This window comes from Anastrepha obliqua, chromosome 1 (genome assembly GCF_027943255.1).
Source record: "Anastrepha obliqua isolate idAnaObli1 chromosome 1, idAnaObli1_1.0, whole genome shotgun sequence".
In the NCBI taxonomy this organism is placed as follows: domain Eukaryota; kingdom Metazoa; phylum Arthropoda; class Insecta; order Diptera; family Tephritidae; genus Anastrepha; species Anastrepha obliqua.
Genome location: NC_072892.1, coordinates 151,733,919 through 151,756,089, shown reverse-complemented (window position 1 = coordinate 151,756,089; position 22,171 = coordinate 151,733,919). Strand labels below are relative to the sequence as shown.

Below are 22,171 nucleotides of genomic sequence, written 5' to 3'. Positions count from 1 at the left end.
GGTCACTTCAGTAGGTTTGCGATAAGTCCATGGGTAATATTTCATAACATTAAAACAACAATAGCAAAGAGTCTCCCGCTTCATCATTCTCCTTGCTACTGTTAAAAAATTATGGGGGCGTATCATAATGAAAAGAAGATGTATTCAAGATCAGTCCGTTAATCGGCTCTCAGCGGATTTAAAAGAATCAGCTGATTGGTCGACGCCAGCGGGCTCATGACAAAACAATTGAGATTGTGTTGGTGATATACGAACAAGATTATCGCAGCCTTTACCCTTCTTACTTCGCTGCCAGCTGAACAACGACTTATTGGATGAGTGTGTGAATATGTGTAAAATGAGCGGGCAGAATTTGGCTGCCGAGTACCCGGTGACGTGGCAGCCGAAGTTCATCAAGGATGATAGATACCAGGTTTGCTCGTTAGGTATGGTGAAAAAAATGTTTGAGGGGAACTTTGGATTCTACGTAATTCGTTTTGTGTGTCACAAAATTTAGCTTTAGCTTAGTACAACACAAAACGAGTGACATCGGCATATCTGTCAAATTCGCTCAGAGCCGAATAACGGGCTGCTAGGTAGTACACCTCTAAAAATCTTTTCACCATGGAAGTTCATCGCACAATTTTGTTTTTCACCATAGCAGATTGGCCAAATGGCTTTATTAACACTCCAAAAAACTCCCTCGACCGACTTACGTTCACGTTTGGCCCGAAATAATTTGTCACCTCTGGTAGCTAAATATCTAGGAGTTTGCTGAGCTGGAGCGTAGAACGCGGGTAGCTAAAGGAACTCCAATCTTCTCTTTGAATGGGGATGGCATCTGCCTATGCAGTTTTCTGTTGTTGTAACAGCATAAATATTCTCTATAAATATTTGGGAAATCTTGATATAGTAATAGCCGCTAGCCGGATATAAAATCTGCTTGTACCGATAACGTAGAACCAAGTGTCATGGAAATTCATAGTGGTCAAACCCGACTCGAGGGGCTCAGTGCATAATGTGCGTGTCGTTCAAATGAAGATATCCGACGGCGTAATTGGGCTTTTTGGGACAAAAATGTGGTTACGGTCAAAGGATCGAGAGATGTTAGCAACAGAATATTAATCTATTATGTCTAATATGGATATCGCTGAAATGTGGTGCCACAATGAATTTATTGCAAATCGAATTTTCCGAAATTCAGCTGTTAATTGGCCGCCCCGCTACGTGAGGCTACGTCCAAAATAGAGTCCATATGGAGCCAATCGACTCGATTTCAGTCTTAAAACTCAAACTTCATGACATGATTAACGAAATAGAATCGTCACTTTACTACTAAGTGAACATTTTTATAAAAGAATCGACATCTGTAGCCGCAGTCGTGACAGACATCTGTCTGTTATCATTTTTCATTTACAATTGCCAAACCCTACGCTTTCGAATACAATAAAAACTGTTATCATTTTCGTCTAAATTTCTCGGTTTATTTTGTTTCGATAAAAAAAGTTCTTAATGAGCACAGCCCTGCTGTGGTAATGAGTGGAAAATAAAGCTAAGAAAAAGAAATTGTTTTCTCCTTCCATTTTCAGCATTTTTCTATCTCCATTCGTAGATAAATAGACCCTAACCTATCAAATGTTACCATTTAACACTTCGTTGGACACACGACTCCGGCCCGGAGGTCTACGTGGAATCCAGCAGGACAAAACGGCAGTTTGCTCTTGGAATGCATGCATCTGTGTTTCATGCGGAGGTGTATGCTGTTCAGGAAGCGATGAACTTTGTTGTGGAAAACAGATGGAGGCTGCGCGCATGGCCTCAGACAGCCCCCCAACTACTTCAAGGTAGTATATGTCGGTAGACGTAATAGCCTGATGCTAACATGGATCCCGGGACACTTGGGTATAGAGGGTAATGTGATCTCTGATTCTTTAGCCAGAATGGGCTTTGCCAATCCCTTCTGCAGCCATTAAAGCAACGGTTAACAAACGGGTTACTTTAAATCACAAGCGAGCTTGGCAGGCTGAGAGAGGCGGCAGATGGACAAAACTGATGTTACCTCTCATGTCCGACCGACGATATGTCACTAAGCAAAGAAGACTGCAGGAGGCACTTTCTATGAGCAAAGCACTTGGAAAAGGTGGGCATCTCAGACAGTGCACTCTGCCCAGCCTGTGGAGAGGAGGATGAGTCGGCGCACCACTTTCTGTCTCATCTACCTCGCCTTCGCTTGAATCAGGCTTAAAGTCTTTGGCATTCACGTGTTAAGAAGCGACCACCTTGGCTCCTCGGCACCACTGGATCTACTCCGGTTTCTTCGGAGGTTGGGTAGATTTAAAGAAAATTAGAAAGGGACTCCGAGTGCAGTACAATGGACTTAATTAATGTCTGAGTGCTGTACTTGCTAATCTGTCCCGACAACAAAACAAAAAACTTGCAACTTCCATCTTCTTTAGAGGAACAATTTATATGTACGTGGCGCAAAATTAATCATCCAATTTTGTTTTTGACTATTTTTTTTACTAAATAACAAAATAAAAAATTATTTTGAGAATGAAAATCTTGCTTGTCTGTTTGTATGCTGCAGCAGTCGAGTTGACAAATTTCAACGACCCCATTCGCAAAAATTATAAATCTTCCGATGGGATGACTAATTTTGCGCCACCTGTTATATGTACCCACTCATTCGTCTAGGCTCTAGAACAACATTCTGTATTTTGACCGCGGGAAACTTGTTAAAAGCCCACTTTGTGAGTTGCGTCACTGAAAATTTACCTTTATACGATTATTCTATGTGAACAAACACAAAATCTCTGCAACTAAAATCCCGAAATAAATTTCCAAAAAGTCCTTAACGCCTCAACCACGCAGCATTGTTAAACTTTTGTCATAGTTAATCATTTTTATGGTTTCCTAACCTTTTATATCCTTTCTAACACACACCCATAGCGTACATACACACATACAGGTACACACAAATTTAGCGGCAAGTCAGCACAAACGATAAGGGACTCGCTGACAAAAGAGTCACAGTGACGAAGAAAGTGGAATGCGTAAAAGTAAGAAGCGTGGCGCTTTGCTGTGGCCTTTCAAATCTTTTACAAAAGCAGCTGACGCCAGACAACATCGTACAGGATGTGAGGAAAGACAGGCTTAAAATATTTGCCACCGCCTTGCGCTTGAGTTTTGCAATGCTGCTGCCTGCTAAAACCATTGGTAAAGTATACAAACGATTTATTGGTGACTGACGATATCTCGTAAACCTTATCCACCAGAGGCGTGCCCACCCATTTACATGCTTTATTTGCACTTTCGTGTTGTTGTTGTTGTTTGCAGGCAAGTCAAGGTTAATGCGTTTAAAATGAGATTTTAGCCACACAAAGTCAAGTAGATTATCTAGGGCATAGACTGAGCGCTGCTTGTTTGGTAACCGCACACCGTTTTGTGTTTCGCAACTCACACACCCACACACACTGACGAGGAGCAAGAACAAATAGAATTTGCGCTGATAATGAGTATGCAAATTATTTACGGAGCATTAACATAATTATGGAGATGGGTAATTTTTCATGGGCCAAATGGGAAGCGCATTATTTATTTTTCTCGGTTTTATGCGAACTTGAGAATTCGGACTACTCACCTTATGTAGATGATCTCGTTGTTGTTGGCCTGTTGTCTACGCCAACCTGGCGCTAAATTAGCATTGGCAACGCTGGCGGCGCACGGCTGCGCTACGCTGGAGACTGTGGTAGTGGCCGTGGTTGCGGCAGCAGCAGCTCCAACGCTCACATTGTTGGCGACGGGCGCAGCAGCGGCCGAGGCAGCGGCGGCATTGCTCATGGCCACGTGTTGGCGTGAGGCGATTGTGGGTGGCGCTGCCACCACATTATGATTCATTTTCAGCACTTGTTGCTGCTGTTGTGTGTGGTGTTGCAATGGCTGCTGTTGTTGCTGCTGCATTGTGGCATTATTAAGTGGCTGCTGATACATATTCAGTGACTGGGTGCCGCGTGTTGCATTGCTGCTAGCAGCAAATAACGCGGCGCCATTTACCATACCAGCTGGCAAAGTTTGAGGCTGAGCGTGTTGTTGACTTTGCTGTTGCTGCTGCCGTTGCAGCTGCAATTGCTGCTGCTGCTGCTGCTGATGTAGTGTTTGTTGTTGTTGCTGCAAATGTTGCTGCTGCTGCTGTTGAGCAAAAAGCTGTGAGTTGGAAGCGATGCGCGTAGTAAATTTTGTAGCACGTAGCTGTTGTTGTTGTTGCTGCTGCTGCTGCAGCAATTGTTGTTGGCCATTATTCAAATGTTGCAACTGCAGCTGTATGTGTTGTTGCATTTGCTGTTGCTGCTGCTGGTGCTGGGGTTGCAGCTGCGGCACCAATTGTTGTTGCAATGTCAGTGCATGTTGTTGTTGTTGTTGTTGCTGGTGTTTCATTGATTGCTGAAAAGGCTGTCGCAACGCAATCACATTTAATTCCTGATGCTGTTGTTGTAGATGTTGTTGTTGTTGCTGTTGTTGTTGCTGCTGCTGGTGCAATTGTTGGCCAGCACTGGCGGCAGCCATTCTGTATGCACAAATTACCGTTTGAATAAGACGACACAAAAAGGTTTCTAAAGTGAGAAAAGCAAACAGAGCAAAAAGAGAGATCAATTAATTTGTTGTCACTATAAAAACAAACACGCACACACACACACACACACACACAACAATTGGAATCTAAAAATAACCATTTAAATCCTCAAACATTTTTTGGTTTTTTTAAACACGATTCAACGTCACTTATGAACTCAAAAATCCATTAATTTTTGTGACTTTTCAATGAACTGTCAAAACGACTGGGAACACGCACAAAATAGTTCTACTTTTCAACGCCAGCTACCTACCTGCCTGCCTGCCTGTCATGGCAATGGCAATGCTTGTTGAAGGCACAACAAGGAAATGCATAAACCACAGCACACACATACACACCGTACATCCATACTCGCATACATAGGTACATATATGTATGTGCAGCCTCATAAGCGTGCGTGTGTTTGTTTGCCTAAAAATGTGGCATTTGAACATTTTGTTAAAATGTTTGTTATTTCTCTTCCCTATTAGGTCTTCTAATCCGGCGCAGGTAGAATTTTCGTCGGTTGGCTGCTGGTTGACTGCTTAAACCTTTACTTTCAAGTGTTGCGCGCTGATGACTAAATTTCGGATTATCTTCAATCAGGGCGGGATATTCCCGACATTTGTTCCGATTCATTAATTATGTGAAATTTCGATGAATCAGTAAAAAATATTTCCATACGCTACCCGGATAATGTGTGCCACTGGCGTCAAAGCCGCATATTCTATGCCTTGTTTCTTTTGTGCGAGCTCAGCACTGACTTTCTTTTTTTTTTTTTTTGATTTTGAAAAATGTTTTCAAGTGTGTGCCATATTGGGAACACGCAAGTGGTAGTTGGATGAAAAGGCGCCCTCAACGTCATTTGTAGACATAATTATTAATGTATGAATGTATGTAGGTACACATTTCTGTTTATCAACTGGTGACAGATACAAAATTACGTCATCTCTCTTCACTTACATCTACGTAGACGAGTATATGTGTACGTACATTCTCAGTTATGGCATGCATAGAAAGATTTTCAAAAAATATTCGGTCATAAATATGTTAACGCATAAGATGTTTGAATGGGTAATAGTTTCGAAAATTGAAATATCTTTCTTAAGTGTTTTACTCCATGAAATAGTAGCGCGCGATCAGCTATTTAGTAAAGATGCGCCTGATTGCGCGCCGACTATTGTCAAGATCTTCTGCATAAATTCACTGCTGTAAACGGAACTTGGTATCATCACAACCAATCAGGAATGGTCAAATAACACTTGAACTTCATTTGAAGAATTTATTTCCTGCAAGACCAATATTTAGCTATGGACAATAAAAAAATGTGTCGAACGTACTTTGCATGGAAGAAATTGCGTGATACTGTCAACAAAAAAATTGTCAAAAATCAGCGCTGGCTTATAGCTACTTGCAACTTGCACTTTATTATACTAAAATTGAACGAACTACCAAACTGCAAACACAAAATTTTGATAAAAATAAATTTTTAATTGTAGTGAAAATTTGTAGAATTTTTTAAATTGTTTGTTTTTTTATTTAAATTTTATTAAAACTAAAATTGAATGAACTAGCAAACTGCAAACCAAAAATTTCGATAAAAAAAATTATTGTGGTGGAAATTTTTTGAATTTTTTTAAATTTTTTGGATTTTTTTACATTTTATTAAAACTAAAATTGAGCGAAACCACCAAACTACAAACCCTAAATTTCGACTAAAAAAATGATAATTGTGGTAAAAATGTATTGAATTTTTTAATTTTTTTTTTTTTAAGTTTTATTAAAAAATAGACACTACCTTGTAGCTACTTGCAACTTGCAATTCAAACTAAATTGAAAGAACTGCCAAACTGCAGAATTTTAAAAATTATGTTTTTTTCTTTGTTTTTTATTTAAATTTTAGGAAACTGCACTTTATTATACCAAAATTGAATGAACTACCAAACTGCAAATCAAAAATTTTGATAAAAAAAATTTTAATTGTAGTGAAAATTTGTAGATTTTTTTAAATTGTTTGCTTTTTTATTTAAATTTTATTAAAATTGAAATTGAATGAACTATCAAACTACAAACCAAAAATTTCGATACAATAAAATTTAATTCTGGTAGAAATTTTTAGAATTTAAAAAAAAAAATTTTTTTTTTATTTAAGTTTTATTAAAACTAAAATTGAATGAACTACCAAACTGCAAACCAAAAATTTTGATAAAAAAATGATAATTGTGGTAAAAATGTATTGAATTTTTTCATTTTTTTTTTTTTTTAATTAAGTTTTATTAAAAAATAGACACTAGCTTGTAGCTACTTGCAACTTGGAATTCAAACTAAATTGAATGAACTACCAAACTGCAAACCAAAAATTTTGATTAAAAAATTTTAATTGTGGTGAAAATGTGTATAATTTTGTAAAATTTTTTTTTGTTTTTTATTTAAATTTTATTAAAAAATAGCCACTAAATAAGCAAAAGTAAATTAGGTAAAACTGCTAAATGTGTCGCACACACATTTTATTGTCCACGAATGTAAGTCTGCAAGTCCATGATAATAAAGGCAACCGCTTTTGGAATGCCTCTACATAATTAAAATCGATTTGCATTAAAGGCAAAGCTTCGTGAGAGAAATAATATGCGAAAATGTTCAATTCAAAACAACAAAAAAAAAAAAATGGATTGTGATGACGAAATTGTGCTACCTATTGATTTCTTAACCACCTCATTCTCCGCTCTAGTCTTTAAAATAACAACTTTATCGATGAAGAGAAAGTCAAAAGGAAGGAGGCCATGTAATCAACGATTGGTCTTTGAGTACCAAGCATTAAAAATTAACAAAAAGTTCAAGCAACATCATAAAAAATAGGCATGAAAAAAATTCAAGCAACATTATGAAAAATGGACACGAAAAATATTGGTCAGCCGAAACTCGTTATAACATGAAATTTATGTATATTATATGTTTTTTTATATTTTTTTTAATCCATTTGGATCTGAGTTTAAGCAATATTTTTAGTTAAAGGTATTTAATTTATTTAAGAAAAAAGACATTTATGGAAGGCAACAACTATTTACTAATTTTAAAGTACATAATAATTTCGACTAACTTATTATCATACGAAGCCTTTTGTAGATTTTCTCTTGCGTCTGGTAAAGGTTATGGCATTTGCAATTATTTCTGGAGTCATGTGTTGCGTGATGTGGCATATTTTCTTATTTCTTTAATTCTTGTGCGTACTTTCTTCAAATCTTATTCTTCAAATTTATAAAAGCTATCAAAACAATTTTTATATCATTTTTTTCTTTATTAAACGTACTTTGTTAAGCTTACAAAAAACTCGTATAAATTCTCTTTGTTATAAACAAAATGGCGCAATTTAGATTTTACTCCTCTCATTAGGCGGTGGACATTAGTTTTTGTTACGGTATCTGCTGCTCTCTGCCAATTCATTTTAACTGCTGATCATTTTTTTCCTTTTTTTCGTTTTTAAAAATTGGCCAATATTTTTTGAATAGGTCCCAATTGTGGTCATTATGGTGGGTTGTGGTCCTTTTGGAGCAATATTTACCGCGTGATTTTCATACCAGTTCATGGCAAGACGGCTACATTGGCACGATGCTAGATCAGACCAGAACAGAAGAGAGCCTTTATGTTGTTTTATGAATAGCAGCAAATGTTTTTGAAAGCACTTCTTCATATACATAAATTTCTTGATTTATACTGTCCGTGGTAACGAACGTTTTGCTTTTCATACTACACTGGCAGAAGGCTTACCAAACCAAATACTTTTTAGGGAACTTGTTCAAAATTTTTAGCTTAAAGGCACCTGGGACTACTTCTCTCTTCGTGGTAGTATAAATCCCAGCTTCCTGAATCTGTTTAAAGTCTGCTTTGACGTCCGCAATCACAAAGCCATATTCTTGAATATATTGATTGAATAATTCTCGCGCACGTTTTTTAGCACTTTTATTTTGTTGATCATTTCTATTGGGTTCTACAATCTTTTTATATGATCGTAAACTCTCACTTTTGCGCTCTGTTCAGACGTAAACTTTCGACATATGGGTCTGTTTTGCAGCATCTCAAAGTGAAAGGCAAGGAATTTTCGAAAAAATTACATCACTTTTTTAACTTTTAACTGCGACACAAATTTTTTCTTGCTTCAACTTTCAGGCCTTCGTTCCACTGGCAAGGTTTTATTTAACTTTTTTAACATATACATAAGTTACCGTACTTTTCGGACTTTTTAAAGTTTTTGCTGTGCCATTGTGCGACAAATGACAGTTTTATTGCGTTTTGCGCACAATTTTCTCCACAAGCCCACACTTAACCAAACAAATTTTGAAGAATACGTAGAAGTTCCAAAAATTGAATACGTCAAATTAATAATGACAACAAATACTATAAATATGTATACTTATTTTTTATTTACAGTTAATTTTACGCAAGTTATGAGTAAACACAATCAACTAGTTTTTTTCGTGTCCATTTTTCATGAATTGAGTCGAAGGGGATATATGTATATCACGAAGCAGATTAACCGAAGAACTAGTGATTTTTTGCCTATGTTCGAAGCTTCGTTATCCACTCTCGTGAGGTGATTAAGAAACTGTATACGTTAATAAAACAAGACAAAGTAAAATAAGCTAAAGTAGGATCAAATGAAAAAAAACTGTGTAAAATGACTATTGTGACAGACTATTTAAAATGAAGTAGAAAAAAATGAAATAAAAAGATGTAAAATAAGATAAAATAAAAAAATTAAAATAAAGTAACAAAATAAAAGAAGACAAAATAGAATTCAAATAAAGTAAAGCAAATTAAAACAGACTCAGACTAAATAAAATGAAGTAGAATACAATAAAATAAAATAAAATGAAGTAAAGCAAAAAAAACAGACTGAGACTAAATAAAATGAAGTAATATAGAATAAAATGAAATAAAATAAAATAGCATAAAATAAAATAAAAATAAAGTAAAGCAAAATAAAACATATTCAGGTCAATAAAATAAAGTAGAATAGAATGAAATAAAATGGAAAATGAAATAAAAAAATTAAAATAAAGTAGCATAAAATAAAATAAAAATAAAGTAAAGCAAACTAAAAGAAAAGAAAATAAAATAAAAGAAAATGAAATTTAAAAAAAATTTACGTAAATATGAACAAACATTTTTTGAAAATAAAAACAAAAAAAAATTAACATTACTCCTAAAACGAAAATCATTTTCGCCCTTTTCATTAAATTTTAAGATTAATAAAGTAATTGGTAATAAAAAATATGTATAATAAATAATTGAAATACAAATTAATGTTTCAATATTAGATTTAAAGTAGATCAAAATATATATTTTTTTGGTTTTTTTTTATTTTTTGGAAAATGTTAATTTAATAAAGCATTAAAGTAAATACATAATAATAATAATACCACACACGACAGTCGCTTACGAACCTTCTTTTATAATTTGTGGTGCATCCGTCTTTAAATTAAGGGGCCTAACATTTACATATAAAGATAAAGACAATAATCACCACATATTGACAAGTTTTCACTATTTATTTCTTTTTTGTTTTCAAATATTATCTTATAAAAATATAGTTAAATCTACAACGAATACCAGTTTCACACCCAATACAAAAGTACGTTGCAATTAAAATATATTAAATTTAAGTTTAAGGTGAAAGAATTACAAAAAGGGTTTAAAAAAATTAATTAAAATTCAATGGAATGGATTTTGAAAAGAATTTCGGCAAAACTGCTGTTTCCGTGGCGCCGCAATTTAATGGCGGATTCTTATAGAACTCGACAAAAGAAAACGAAATGAAGGAGTAAAATTTTTTGATATCTCGCTTAGTTTTCGAGATATTAAATAAAAAATAATAATAATAATAATAATAATAATTTTTTCTTCAGTTTCGATAGAATTCGGCGAGATAAGACAAAATATAGGAGTAAAATTTTTCGATATCCCGCGCTTCAAAAAAATAACCCTCATCAGTCCAACTCCGGCTACGCAATCCACCGTATTTTTGCGTAGAACTTCTTTTCGCGTGGGCCGCCTTCGGCCGCGCTTCAAAAAAATAACCCTCATCAGTCCAACTCCGGCTACGAAATCCACCGTATTTTTGCGTAGAACTTCTTTTCGCGTGGGCCGCCTTCGGCCGCGCTTCAAAAAAATAACCCTCATCAGTCCAACTCCGGCTACGCAATCCACAGTATTTTTATTCAATATCTCGAAAACTAAGCGAGATATCAAAAAATTTTACTCTTTCATTTCGTTTTCTTTTGTCGAGTTCTATAAGAATCCGCCATAAAATTGCGGCGCCACGGAAACAGCATAATCCCCAGAATTTCTTTTTCAATATTATTCCCTAAATATCAAAAGATATTTGAATTATAATTACTTTTACAATTTATAAATATTTTTATAGAAATATATACATAAAGTAGGAAATTCTCGGAATTAGAAACATGTTACGTCCAGTGAATAAATCAAAAATCCAGTGAATTAAATTAAAATGCCATAAAATGAAGCAGCATCTCTACACAAACACACATACGCGAGTAAAATGTAAATTTTCGTACCGGCCCTCAGTTTTTAACGTCCTAAACTTTTACATAACAACTCTATCGTATTACAAATATCTAAAAGCTCAATTTAATATATGTATGTATGTACATACATATGTATATATAATATTTCATTAAACTAATAGCAGCCACTCACCTGTTTACGCAATAATTGTTTTGATTCACTCGCCAATCGCCTCATATTCACATAACAGTGGCATCGCAGGTGTTGAAGCGGTGGTGACGAGTGTTGGCAAGCAAATTTACACGAATTTCGTAAATGAACGCACTATCACAATACATACATACATAACTTTGTCATCGGCGATCAATAAAAAATTTTGAACTGCAAAGAATTAAAACACGAAAACGATTCTCACACTTTTTTCACACACCTACAAACGTAGAGCTGCACGAACCTTTGCCACTAGCACGAAGCTAATAAATACCTTTTGAAGAGATTGGCTACTTTTTCGATTAGCCTTTTATTTTCTAAATGCACATGTTAATTTCTCAGATAATTTCTCTATTATTATTATTATTATTATTAGCACAACGAAAATTTAATGCTGACGAGCACAAACGATTTAACTTCACTTTATTTGATTTAATTAAATTTTTTTGTTGATTTGCTATAACACCGGACAAGAGCCAGAAAATCAGCGAGAGTTAACGAAACGCAACGCGAGAGCCGAAGTGTTGATAAACACGACGATGGAAAAAACGGAGAGGCACGAAACATGCGACAAGAACGCTGCTATTGGAAGCTAATGGGTATATAACAGCAATTTAAGGGTGGTGGTGGTGCGAGCTGGAGGAGGCACTAGTACTGACAACAGCAACAACATGCGCGAAAGTAGGTGAGTGGAGCACACACACCTAAAAAATGTTGCGGCTGTGGTGGCTGCCTGCTACTTTAACTCACACTCTATGCCCTTGCCGCTATTAGGCTACGCTCTTTGGATTTTCACGCTTTTACGCTTTTGACTTTGGGGCTGTGGTAGCTTCGCATCAAATGCTTTATTATATAGCTTGAGTGTTCATATCGAATTTTTCTAGTTTTCCTTTAACTTATGTATGCCCGTAATTGTATGCTTTACTAATTGTACACATAAAATACCGTAACACGTCAACTTAATTTGTTTTGTTTTTATTTTAGTAATGGTATTTATTATAATTTTACTGAATGAAGCTGCCTGCTGCAGCGCGATGACAAGTTTGCAAGATGTGTGCGTTAATTCTGAGAGCTAATGCACTTCGTGTCACAATGCCGATAAGGAATTTTAATTTTATGCACTCGACACTTGGTAGTTATTAAAATTTCCACCTTTTCACTTTCATATTTTATATGCTGTTGGTTTTTAACCATAAATGATTAATTATATATGCGAAGTTGTTATATTAAATTTATTATAAAGTTTACAACAGCAAACCACCACTGGCGGAAATAAATTATAGGGGTAACATATGTAATAGCACACCTGCCCACTGCGGGGAGTATGAATATTATCGATACGTATGCGTATGCAAGGACGCGCACAGGAAAGCGAGGGGTGCAATGCGGTGCCTATGCACTTTTGCAAGTATTCTACTCTAATAGCAAGCGGAGCAGCTGTTTAAATGTTATTCTTGCTATGTTGGTCAACAAACGATACCTTTACCACACGCCTCTTTGCAATGTATGACCTCAATAGGCGCTTTTCATTTTTTTATTGTTGTTATGCTCATATATTATATTAGGCAGCTTATTTATAGTTTACACCGACCGAAATGTTGTATTTCACTAAATTGCACAATGGTATGTTGTTTGTACACTAATTTCATTAATTTTCACACTTTCGAAACGTTCAATAACTCCAATTTACTTTGAATACAACAAAAACAATCATTCACTTTCGCAAATTAATTTTAAATTTCTTCTCTTCGGAATCTCACACTCAGCTTTTGTTGCTACATATGCCTCTTCTACTGAATATTTCTACTCTTTCCACTATTCCTCTTCCCATTCGCATTCACATGAATTTACTCACTCATACTCCAATTCGATTATCAATAAATTGGGATTTACTACGCAAACTTTCGGTTGAAGGCATATTTTTAAAAGATTTTTTTTATTTGTACTTTTTGCACAATGGATTATCTTTTTATATTTTTCTCCCACATTGATCAACACAATTTTCAAATTTTTTTCGAAAAAATTTACGCGTAACCGACGTACCGACGTGCACTCTATAACAAATTCGTTACAAAAGTGACAAAACTGAGAGTCAAATATTTTCTTATTTGCATCGTGCATCGCTCGCTCGTTCATCATTCGTTCACTGTCATTGGGCATTCGCTTCCAACATCGGCTTTTCTGATTGCGACATCTGTTGTGGAAGAAAACTGAGGAGTGGCAAATTGGAATAAAATGTAAGCAAAACAAAGGTTGCAAGTACAAGTAACGGATTATCAAAAAATAAATAGAATGCATATTTATATATATTAAATTAATATAAAGTTTACTTCGGCATGTGAAATAGGACTTATGGATTGGCATATCAATACTAAATGACTTACAACATCTATATGAAAGTCAAAAAATTTTTTGTCCGACCACAATTGCTTTAACCAATTTTATATAACTAAAGGTGTTACTTAAAACTAAAATTAAGGATTATACGAACACAGACCTTAGAATTATTTTAATTTTTATTAAGTTCTGTGTTGGTTTGTTTAATATTTAAAAAAAAGAACGGTGAAAATTTAATGAGCATGGCAGTACTTTTGCCGAAATGCCCTGCAGCGTCAACTTGTCAGCACTGCCAATAGCTGCCAAAAACATATGTGCGCATTTAATTTAAATTGGCCCAACTTTTTAAAATACGTGAAGCAAAGCTTTTAATTTGATAATTTCGATGAAATTTTGCTTTGGATTGTGTATCGTACAGACTTAAAATTTAGCAAGCAAAAACCGCAAATTTTAAATCAGCCTACATTGTAAATCTAACCTCAACCTTCCGCTGGTTGAAAACTATCGCGCTTGCACGCCTTTGAATTTAATACGGATTGCGATTAACGTTTGGTGATAAAATGTCTATCGCAGTGGAATGCAAAAAACTGTGCTTATTCCGCTGTATGCTCGCACTAACAAATAGTATTACTATGCAATGCCTGTTGCTTGGTATCTTCCTTTTGTTCATCAACTTCCAGGTGCTGCATCCTGTGCGTTGGATAAGTGAGACGATAAGCTTACTTTTTTCGCTCTACACTTGGTTAAGCATTTTACCACTAAATGGAGCAGTTGTGCTATATGGCATACTGTTGGGAAAATCCTTTCTTTCCGTGAAACGCTACTACCCTACAAGATTCCAATGGTTAGTATATACAGCGCCACGCAAAGTTTTGTTCCTCGTACTACATCTTCTCATTGGTTACTTGAACGCATGGTTGTATTCTAATTTTTGGCATGTGGATTACCGGTAAATATTTATTTATATTTTGCGGAGTGAACTAAAGTTGATACCTTAATTTGTCTCTTATATGCAGTAATATTCAAAGCGATTGCTATGGCACAAAGTGTATCAACGGACGTTATGTGTTTCTCTTATGTATTGGGTTTTTTGCTGCGTGTCTACATTTTACCCGAGAGAATTTGCGTACTGATCCCGAGTTGGAATTCCCCATTGATCAGGAGTTAGCGGTGATTCGGATTCGTTCGTTAATGTATAGGACGCTTTATAATTCACTATTGGCATCAATTATACCTACAATATGTTTTGGACTCGTTTTTTGGCTACTCGGAGGAATAATTACTCGTTATTTTGCTAGTGTGTTCAGCTTAGATGTTGATGAAAGTACGCTGACATTCTTCGCAATTGCTGGAAATGTGCGCTTACTATTTTATGGTTGGATATTAACAGCGCAAATACTAAGTAATATGCATCTCATGCAAAATTTCTTCGCCATACATCTTTCGGAGGAGGTATCTTTTGCGATTGAGCGCAAACCAGTTTTGTGCGGTATGGATGCTGAAGAAGTAACATTGGTTGATGCACTCAATTGTTCCATAGTACCGATCGTGCAAAGTTTAGGCGCACGAGACTTATATAATATAGCCATTAATAATGCAGAATCAAGGCGGAAGGAAATTTTTGCGCTTTCAGTACCAGGTAAGTAACAATATTATTGTAATCTAATTAAAATCTCAATTATTTTAAAAACAAAAACAAAAATTATTTTATTTTTAGGTGCCCATCCATACAATTGGACTCAATTGTCTGCACAGTGCTTAAGTCTAATTAATGCATTTACCGAGGAACTAGCGGCATCACTCAAAAAAATTTCTGTCGTTAAAACAACGCCACTTTTTGCTACTGTTAAGCCCACAACTGCAACCGAAGCTGCTGAGAAAATATTATTGCGTCAATATAATGAGACCTATGGTATTAGGCGTATGATGACGGAAAAGTGCGCAGAAAACACCGAAACCACCAAAACTATGTCGCCTGCTTGCAAGCGTATACACGATCAGATAGAGAAAATGAAAAAACAATTCGAACAAACATGGCGTGCTATTTTCCGTGCAATACCCGGTCTCTTTTATATGTTTGGCGAACCTGATGGCGCTAAAACCGCTTTTCTACTTTCCAACTCAGACACAATTTTAAAGGTAGTACAAGGTTTGGCTGGCATTTGTGCAGCCTCACTGAACGAAGACAAATATGGCGTGGTGCAGGTGACACTACCACAAATAATTAAAACTTTGCTAACACTGAAAACCGAATTGGATAAATTGAACAATGTAAACTTGAATGGCAAAAAATTAGATCGCAATTACATCACACTCAAAAACGGTGTAAAACGTAGTTTGTACAATATCTGCACAGTTTTTCGAGACTATTTACCAGATCTCGTTGATAGTCGCGAGGATCTACGAAAACTGCACTGCTATGTTAATTATGTGGAGACTTAAATTAAGTGGCTAAATAAGCTGAGTGCTTGAAAATTAGATTTAGACCAAGGTGAACTGAAAATTTAATTTTTTATTTTGAGTATTTATTAAATCATAACCTTAAAATAAAATTAAGTGTATTAAGTGCTGTAAAAGCAAGCTTTGATAAAGTTATTTTTGTAATGCAAATGTATCATTAAATAAAAAAAAATTAGTTGTCCATATACTATATGTGTACAAGTATGTATGTTATCCATCATATGTATGTAGGTTCTAATCGTTAGTAATTTAAGCTTTTAAAGAACTGCAATCATTTTGCAATCAACTGCAGATTCTTAACCATGGTAGGTATCGTAACCAGTGTCTCTTTGTCGACCCGGCTACAATAACTGGTCTATGGAACTTGACAAAAATGCGGCACCTTATGGCGCTACAACAAACTACCATTTTATTTCACTTTTTTGTGAATAGCACAAGGTTTGGCTGGAATTTGTGCTGCCCCACTGAACGAAAACAAATATGGTGTGTTGCAAGTGGTGACGCTACCGCTAGTAATCGAATCTTTACTAACACTGCAAAACGAACCAATATAAACTGGAATGGCAAAAAATTTGTACGGAATTTCATAGCACGCAAAAATGGTGTCAAACGTAGTTTGTGCTTAGTTTTTCGAGACTATTGGCAAGAGTTCGTTGATAGTCCAGAGAATCTGCAGAAATCGCAGTGGGATGTTAATTATGTGGAGACTTAAATTGAATTGTTAAATAAGCGGAGTGCTTAAAAATTAGTTTTAATAAAGTTAACTGGGTCTACTGTAAAAGCAAACTTACGTGAAGCTATTTGTGTAATAAAAATGTAATATTGAATATCAAATTTAATTGTCTCTCTGTTATATATGAATGTTACCATCAGTTTAGCTCAACCTAAGTGTATTGTAATTGTTAGTAATTTAAGATTTTAAAGATTTGTAATCATTATTTGTGGGTAATGCAAGTTTGGCTGGAATTTGCGCTGCCTCACTGAACGAAAACAAATGTGGTGTGGTGCAAGTGACACTACCACAAGTAATCAAATATTCGCTAGCACTGAAAATCGAATTTTACAATGTAAACTTGAAGCGCAAAAACTTGGATTGGACTTTTATCACATGCAAAAATGGCGTAAAATGTAGTTTGTAAAATATTTGCACAGTTTTTCCGAGTCTATTTACAAGACAGTTGACAGTCCTGAAGATCTATGGAAACTGAAGATATACGAAATTACGTGGAGACTTAAATTAAATTGTGAAATAAGCTGAACGCTTAAAAATTAGGTGTAGATTAAAGTGAAACTGAAAAAGTGAAACTGCTAAAGTGAACTGAAAATCGAATTTTATTTTAAGTATTTATTAAATCATGCCCATGAAATAAAGTTAAGTGTATTTACTGTAAAAGCAAGCTTTGAGAAAGCTATTTATGTAATACAAATATAATATCATGGAATAAAAAATTTAATTGTCCATATGCTATGTGTGTACGAGTATGTATGTTATCCATCAGCTTAGATCAACCTGAGTGCATTGTAATCGTTAAGTTATTTAAGCTTTTAAAGATTTGTAAACATTATTTCACCTGCAGACCCTTATCCCTGGTAGGTATCGTAATCTGCGTCTCTATCGACTTGGTTGCAATAATTGGTCTTAGTAATTTGCTATGGAATTTCTCACCCGGCGGCACCTCAATCTTTTTACCTAGACATGCGTAAGTTAGACGGCTCATAGCATCCATTAATTTGAAACTATTTACCTAAAGCTCTCAACGCTTTGTTAATTTCTTTTATATACTCCTCTTGCTGTTCAATGGCTTCTTCCATACTTAAAATGTTGTTGGTTAATTTTATGGCCGCTTGTATTTTTTCTTCCCTTTTACGCCGTTCCGAACGCACCTGACTGCCAAAAGGAAAGTGGAAATACAAAATAGATACTATAAAAATTGTACTAATAAATATTGGAATATTCTCCTACAACCAACCGCGAGACTTCCGACACTACTGCTGCACCACAAATTAAAAATAAAACAAATTCACCCAGCATACTGGCGCCCAAATCGATGGCTGCGGCTTCTGAAAGTGGTTTGATGTTTGTTGGCTTACCCATCTTCATGGTCCACATCTTCGTTCTTATCTCAACCCTATTATATACTAATGGAATGTCAATTATTTGGTTTCATTTTGGCCACCAAGTGCTATATACCCACATTGTGCCGGTGCAATACAGAAATAATTGCGAAATGTGGCATTCTTTTTCGCTCTTTCTTTGATAAAATTTGCCACATATTTACTCAACTGCCGCACTGCCAACATGCCCAATTTAAAAACGGGCAGTGCACTCATCTCGGAAAGATTCGGTAATTAAAAGTCTTAAAGCCGTTTATGCAGCGAATTCAAATCCAAATATACCGAAATAGCAGCATAATTTCGGATGACTTGACATTAATTTGAGAATAAAAAAGAAATGTGAATTTTTTTAAAGATTGTTGTTGTTGTTATAGCAGTACAAACATTCCCCATACATATAAGCGGGTCCACGTTTTGGCATATATTTCGAGACCCTAGTCATCAATAGGTATGAAAATTACCCCCTATTAAAGCACTTATCAACAGCTTTCATTTGATATCCATATTGTACAAACACATTCTAGGGTCCACGTTTTGGTCTCTATCTCGAGACCCTAGTCACGGAGCGGATGGAAATACTCTGAACTAAAGCATTCACCAACAGCTTCCATTTGATACCCATATTGTACATACACATCCGAAGGTTACCCGGGTCCACGTTTTGACCTATATCTCGAGACCCTATCTACCAATAGGTATCCAAACTATACGGAAACCATCTTCAATACCTCCTTAACAATGTGTGTAAGTTTGGTTTAATTCGGTGCAAAGACACGGCGGGTCCACGTTTTGGCATATATTTCCAGACCCTAGTCATCAATAGGTATGAAAATTACCCCGTATTAAAGCACTTATCAACAGCTTTCATTTGATACCCATATTGTACATACACAACCAAAGGTTACCCGGGTCCACGTTTTGACCTATATCTCGAGACCCCAGTCACGGAGCGGCATGAAAAATACTCTGTACTAAAGCATTCACCAACAGCTTCAATTTGATATCCATATTGTACAAACACATTCTAGGGTCCACGTTTTGGTCTCTATCTCGAGACCCTAGTCACGGAGCGGCATGAAAAATACTCTGGACTAAAGCATTCACCAACAGCTTCCATTTGATACCCATATTGTATATACACATCCGAAGGTTACCCGGGTCCACGTTTTGACCTATATCTCGAGCCCTATTTCCAAAATGTATGATGTAGCTTTCGAATGGTGAAAGAATTTTTAAAATCGGTCCAGTAGTTTTTGAGCCTATTCATTACAACAAAACAAACAAACAAAGTTTTCCTCTTTATAATATTAGTATAGATAGGAGATATATACAATATAACCCTAACTCAATTAGCACACTGGCTACTAGCTGAAGCAAATAATTTGTAACAATTGTTACAAATTTTCAAGTTTTGGTGTTCATGTATCCAAAAAACTTGCAAAGTAGGGGAAAGTGAGAGAGCAAAATGGCATTCATCTTGAGGGGAAGTCGCAAGTTTTTACTGGATAAATTTGTACTTGTAAGAATTTGCAAGTGAGAACAACAGGTGAGCACAAAGTAAATATAAACACGAAGATAAATAAATAAAAATGTTGATTAAAATAAAGAATTTAAGTAAATATATTTTAGATAAAATTTATACAGTTTATTTGCAGTCAGATATTGAATAGGAATCGGCCAATGATATAGAGATATGCACTTCTGATTTACAGCCTCCAATCACTACAGCTGCAGTTTCTCTAATACAAATCGAAAGTATTGAAGCTATTTTTTTAATTATTTTATTTTTTATTTTTTAAAAGCTTAAATAACAATAAATTTGTTAAATAAAGAAAAAGAAAATGAAGCGCTCACAACGGAGGCTTTCAGCTGGTGAAAAATTGCTGGTTTATATACGTCGTAGAAGATCGGGTCCCTGCCGAAATTTATAGATTTTGGAAATGTTGGTATGGGAAGGGTGACAAACGGTTCACTAGACATGGCTAGTTTACTGGAGCGGCAGCCCTTGGTCGGGTAAAACTCGAGTCATTCCGGTAACGTAGAACCGGAACGGTTGATTAGTAGTGACAACGCATCTTGACCGGCAAAATACTAATGGCTTTGTCTATATAATCAAGGGAAAAGGCTAATAAGTGCAGTATACAATTGAAGGTAAATTTTGTGTTTTATGCTTGTACTTCTTGATTATTAACTACTTTGGCATGCCTACATGCATAGACAAGGAAGCAAGGAAAATAAGAAGAAGGCTGTGATTGCCACAACAAAATAATTGCTAATGAAATGTTCTTTCTCAACTGACAGCGATGATTAAGTGGAACAAATTGTTGTGGACAAAATAAAATCATGTATTGCTAAGGTCGTTATTTTGCATTTCATTTTTTTAATTTCTATTTCCGATTTCTCCTTTATTTTTTTTTATTTTCTTTTATTTTTTTAATTTCCTTTTTTTTAATTTCCTTTATTTTTTAAATTTATATGTTTTAAATTTCGTATATTTTTTTTTTTTTGTTTTCTTTACTTTTTTGAAGTTCCTTTATTTTTTTTATTTTCCATTATTTTTTTAAATTTCCTTTATTTTTTTAATATAATTTCTTTTATTTTTTTAATTTCCTTTATTTTTTTAATTTTGCCTTTATTTTTTTTAAGTTTCCTTTATTTTATTTAAATTTCCTTTATTCTTTTTTAAATTTCTTTATTTTTTTTAATTCCTTTAATTTTTTTAATTTTCTTTATTTTTTTAATTTCCTTTTTTTTAATTTACTTTATTTTTTTATTAATTTCCTTTATTTTTTTTAAGTTCCTTTATTTTTTTCATTTTCCTTTATTTTTTTTAACTTCCTTTATTTTTTTAATTTCCTTTTTTCTTAATTTCCCTTATTTTTTAATTTCCTTTATTTTTTTTAATTTCCTTTATTTTTTTAATTTCCTTAATTTTTTTAATTTCCTTTATTTTGTTTAATTTCCTTAATTTTTTTAATTATCTTTATTTTGTTTAATTTCCTTTATTTTTTAAATTTATATGTTTTAAATTTCGTATATTTTTTTAGTTTTCTTTACTTTTTTGAAGTTCCTTTATTTTTTTATTTTCCATTATTTTTTTAAATTCCCTTTATTTTTTAATTTTCTTTATTTTTTTAATTTCTTTTATTTTTTTAATTTCCTTTATTTTTTTAATTTCCTTTATTTTTTTTAATTTTGCCTTTATTTTATTTAAATTTCCTTTATTTTATTTAAATTTCGTTTATTCTTTTTTAATTTTCTTTATTTTTTTTTAATTCATTTAATTTTCTTTATTTTTTTAATTTCCTTTTTTTTTAATTTACTTTTTTTTTTAATTTCCTTTATTTTTTTAATTTCCTTAATTTTTCCTTTATTTTTTTAACTTCCTTTATATGTTTTAAATTTCGTATATTTTTTTTTAGTTTTCTTTACTTTTTTGAAGTTCCTTTATTTTTTTTATTTTCCATTATTTTTTTAAATTTCCTTTATTTTTTAATATTCTTTATTTTCTTTATTTTTTTAATTTCTTTTATTTTTTTTTCATTTCTTTATTTTTTTAATTTTGCCTTTATTTTTTTTAAATTTCCTTTATTTTATTTAAATTTCCTTTTTTCTTTTTTAATTTTCTTTTTTTTTTAATTTCCTTTTTTTTAATTTACTTTTTTTTTTTAATTTCCTTTATTTTATTAATTTTTCCTTTTTGTTAACTTCCTTTATTTTTTCAATTTGCTTTTTTCTTAATTTCCTTTATTTTTTTTAATTTCCTTTATTTTTTTTAATTTCCTTTATTTTTTCTAATTTCCTTAATTTTTTTTAATTTTTCCCTTATTTTTTTAACTTCTTTATATGTTTTAAATTTCGTTTATTTTTTTTTTTTAGTTTCCTTTATTTTTCTTATTTCGTTTATTTTTTTTTTAACCTTTTTTTTAAATTTCC

At 33.8% G+C, this 22,171-nt stretch overlaps 3 protein-coding genes across 4 annotated transcripts; 1 reads left to right on the top strand and 2 right to left on the bottom strand.

Moving 5' to 3' along the window:
* Positions 1-3,615: 3,615 nt before the first annotated feature.
* On the bottom strand, positions 3,616-13,364 carry LOC129237788 (GATA zinc finger domain-containing protein 10-like). Its single transcript, XM_054872724.1, has 2 exons — positions 11,306-13,364; positions 3,616-4,589 (listed from the first exon to the last, which is right to left on the bottom strand). The coding sequence occupies exon 2, from the start codon at positions 4,540-4,542 to the stop codon at positions 3,616-3,618; it is 927 nt and encodes a 308-aa protein (XP_054728699.1). The 5' UTR covers positions 4,543-4,589; positions 11,306-13,364.
* Positions 13,365-13,934: 570 nt separating this feature from the next.
* Positions 13,935-16,310, top strand: LOC129236481 (nucleoporin Ndc1). The gene is made up of 3 exons (XM_054870907.1): positions 13,935-14,609; positions 14,677-15,299; positions 15,378-16,310. Exons 1-3 carry the CDS (start codon positions 14,221-14,223, stop codon positions 16,100-16,102), a joined length of 1,737 nt encoding a protein of 578 aa, XP_054726882.1. The 5' UTR covers positions 13,935-14,220; the 3' UTR covers positions 16,103-16,310.
* A 1,146-nt stretch (positions 16,311-17,456) lies between these two features.
* LOC129236482 (putative OPA3-like protein CG13603) lies at positions 17,457-18,558 on the bottom strand. Of its 2 annotated transcripts, none has more exons than XM_054870910.1 (5): positions 18,312-18,558; positions 18,091-18,249; positions 17,866-18,008; positions 17,692-17,810; positions 17,457-17,630 (listed from the first exon to the last, which is right to left on the bottom strand). In XM_054870910.1, exons 1-5 carry the CDS (start codon positions 18,449-18,451, stop codon positions 17,616-17,618), a joined length of 576 nt encoding a protein of 191 aa, XP_054726885.1. In that variant the 5' UTR covers positions 18,452-18,558; the 3' UTR covers positions 17,457-17,615. The 2 variants fall into 2 exon arrangements, with proteins under 2 accessions (XP_054726885.1, XP_054726883.1); XM_054870908.1 differs by having other exon boundaries at positions 17,458-17,630; positions 18,091-18,259; positions 18,316-18,558.
* Between the last annotated feature and the right edge of the window lie 3,613 nt (positions 18,559-22,171).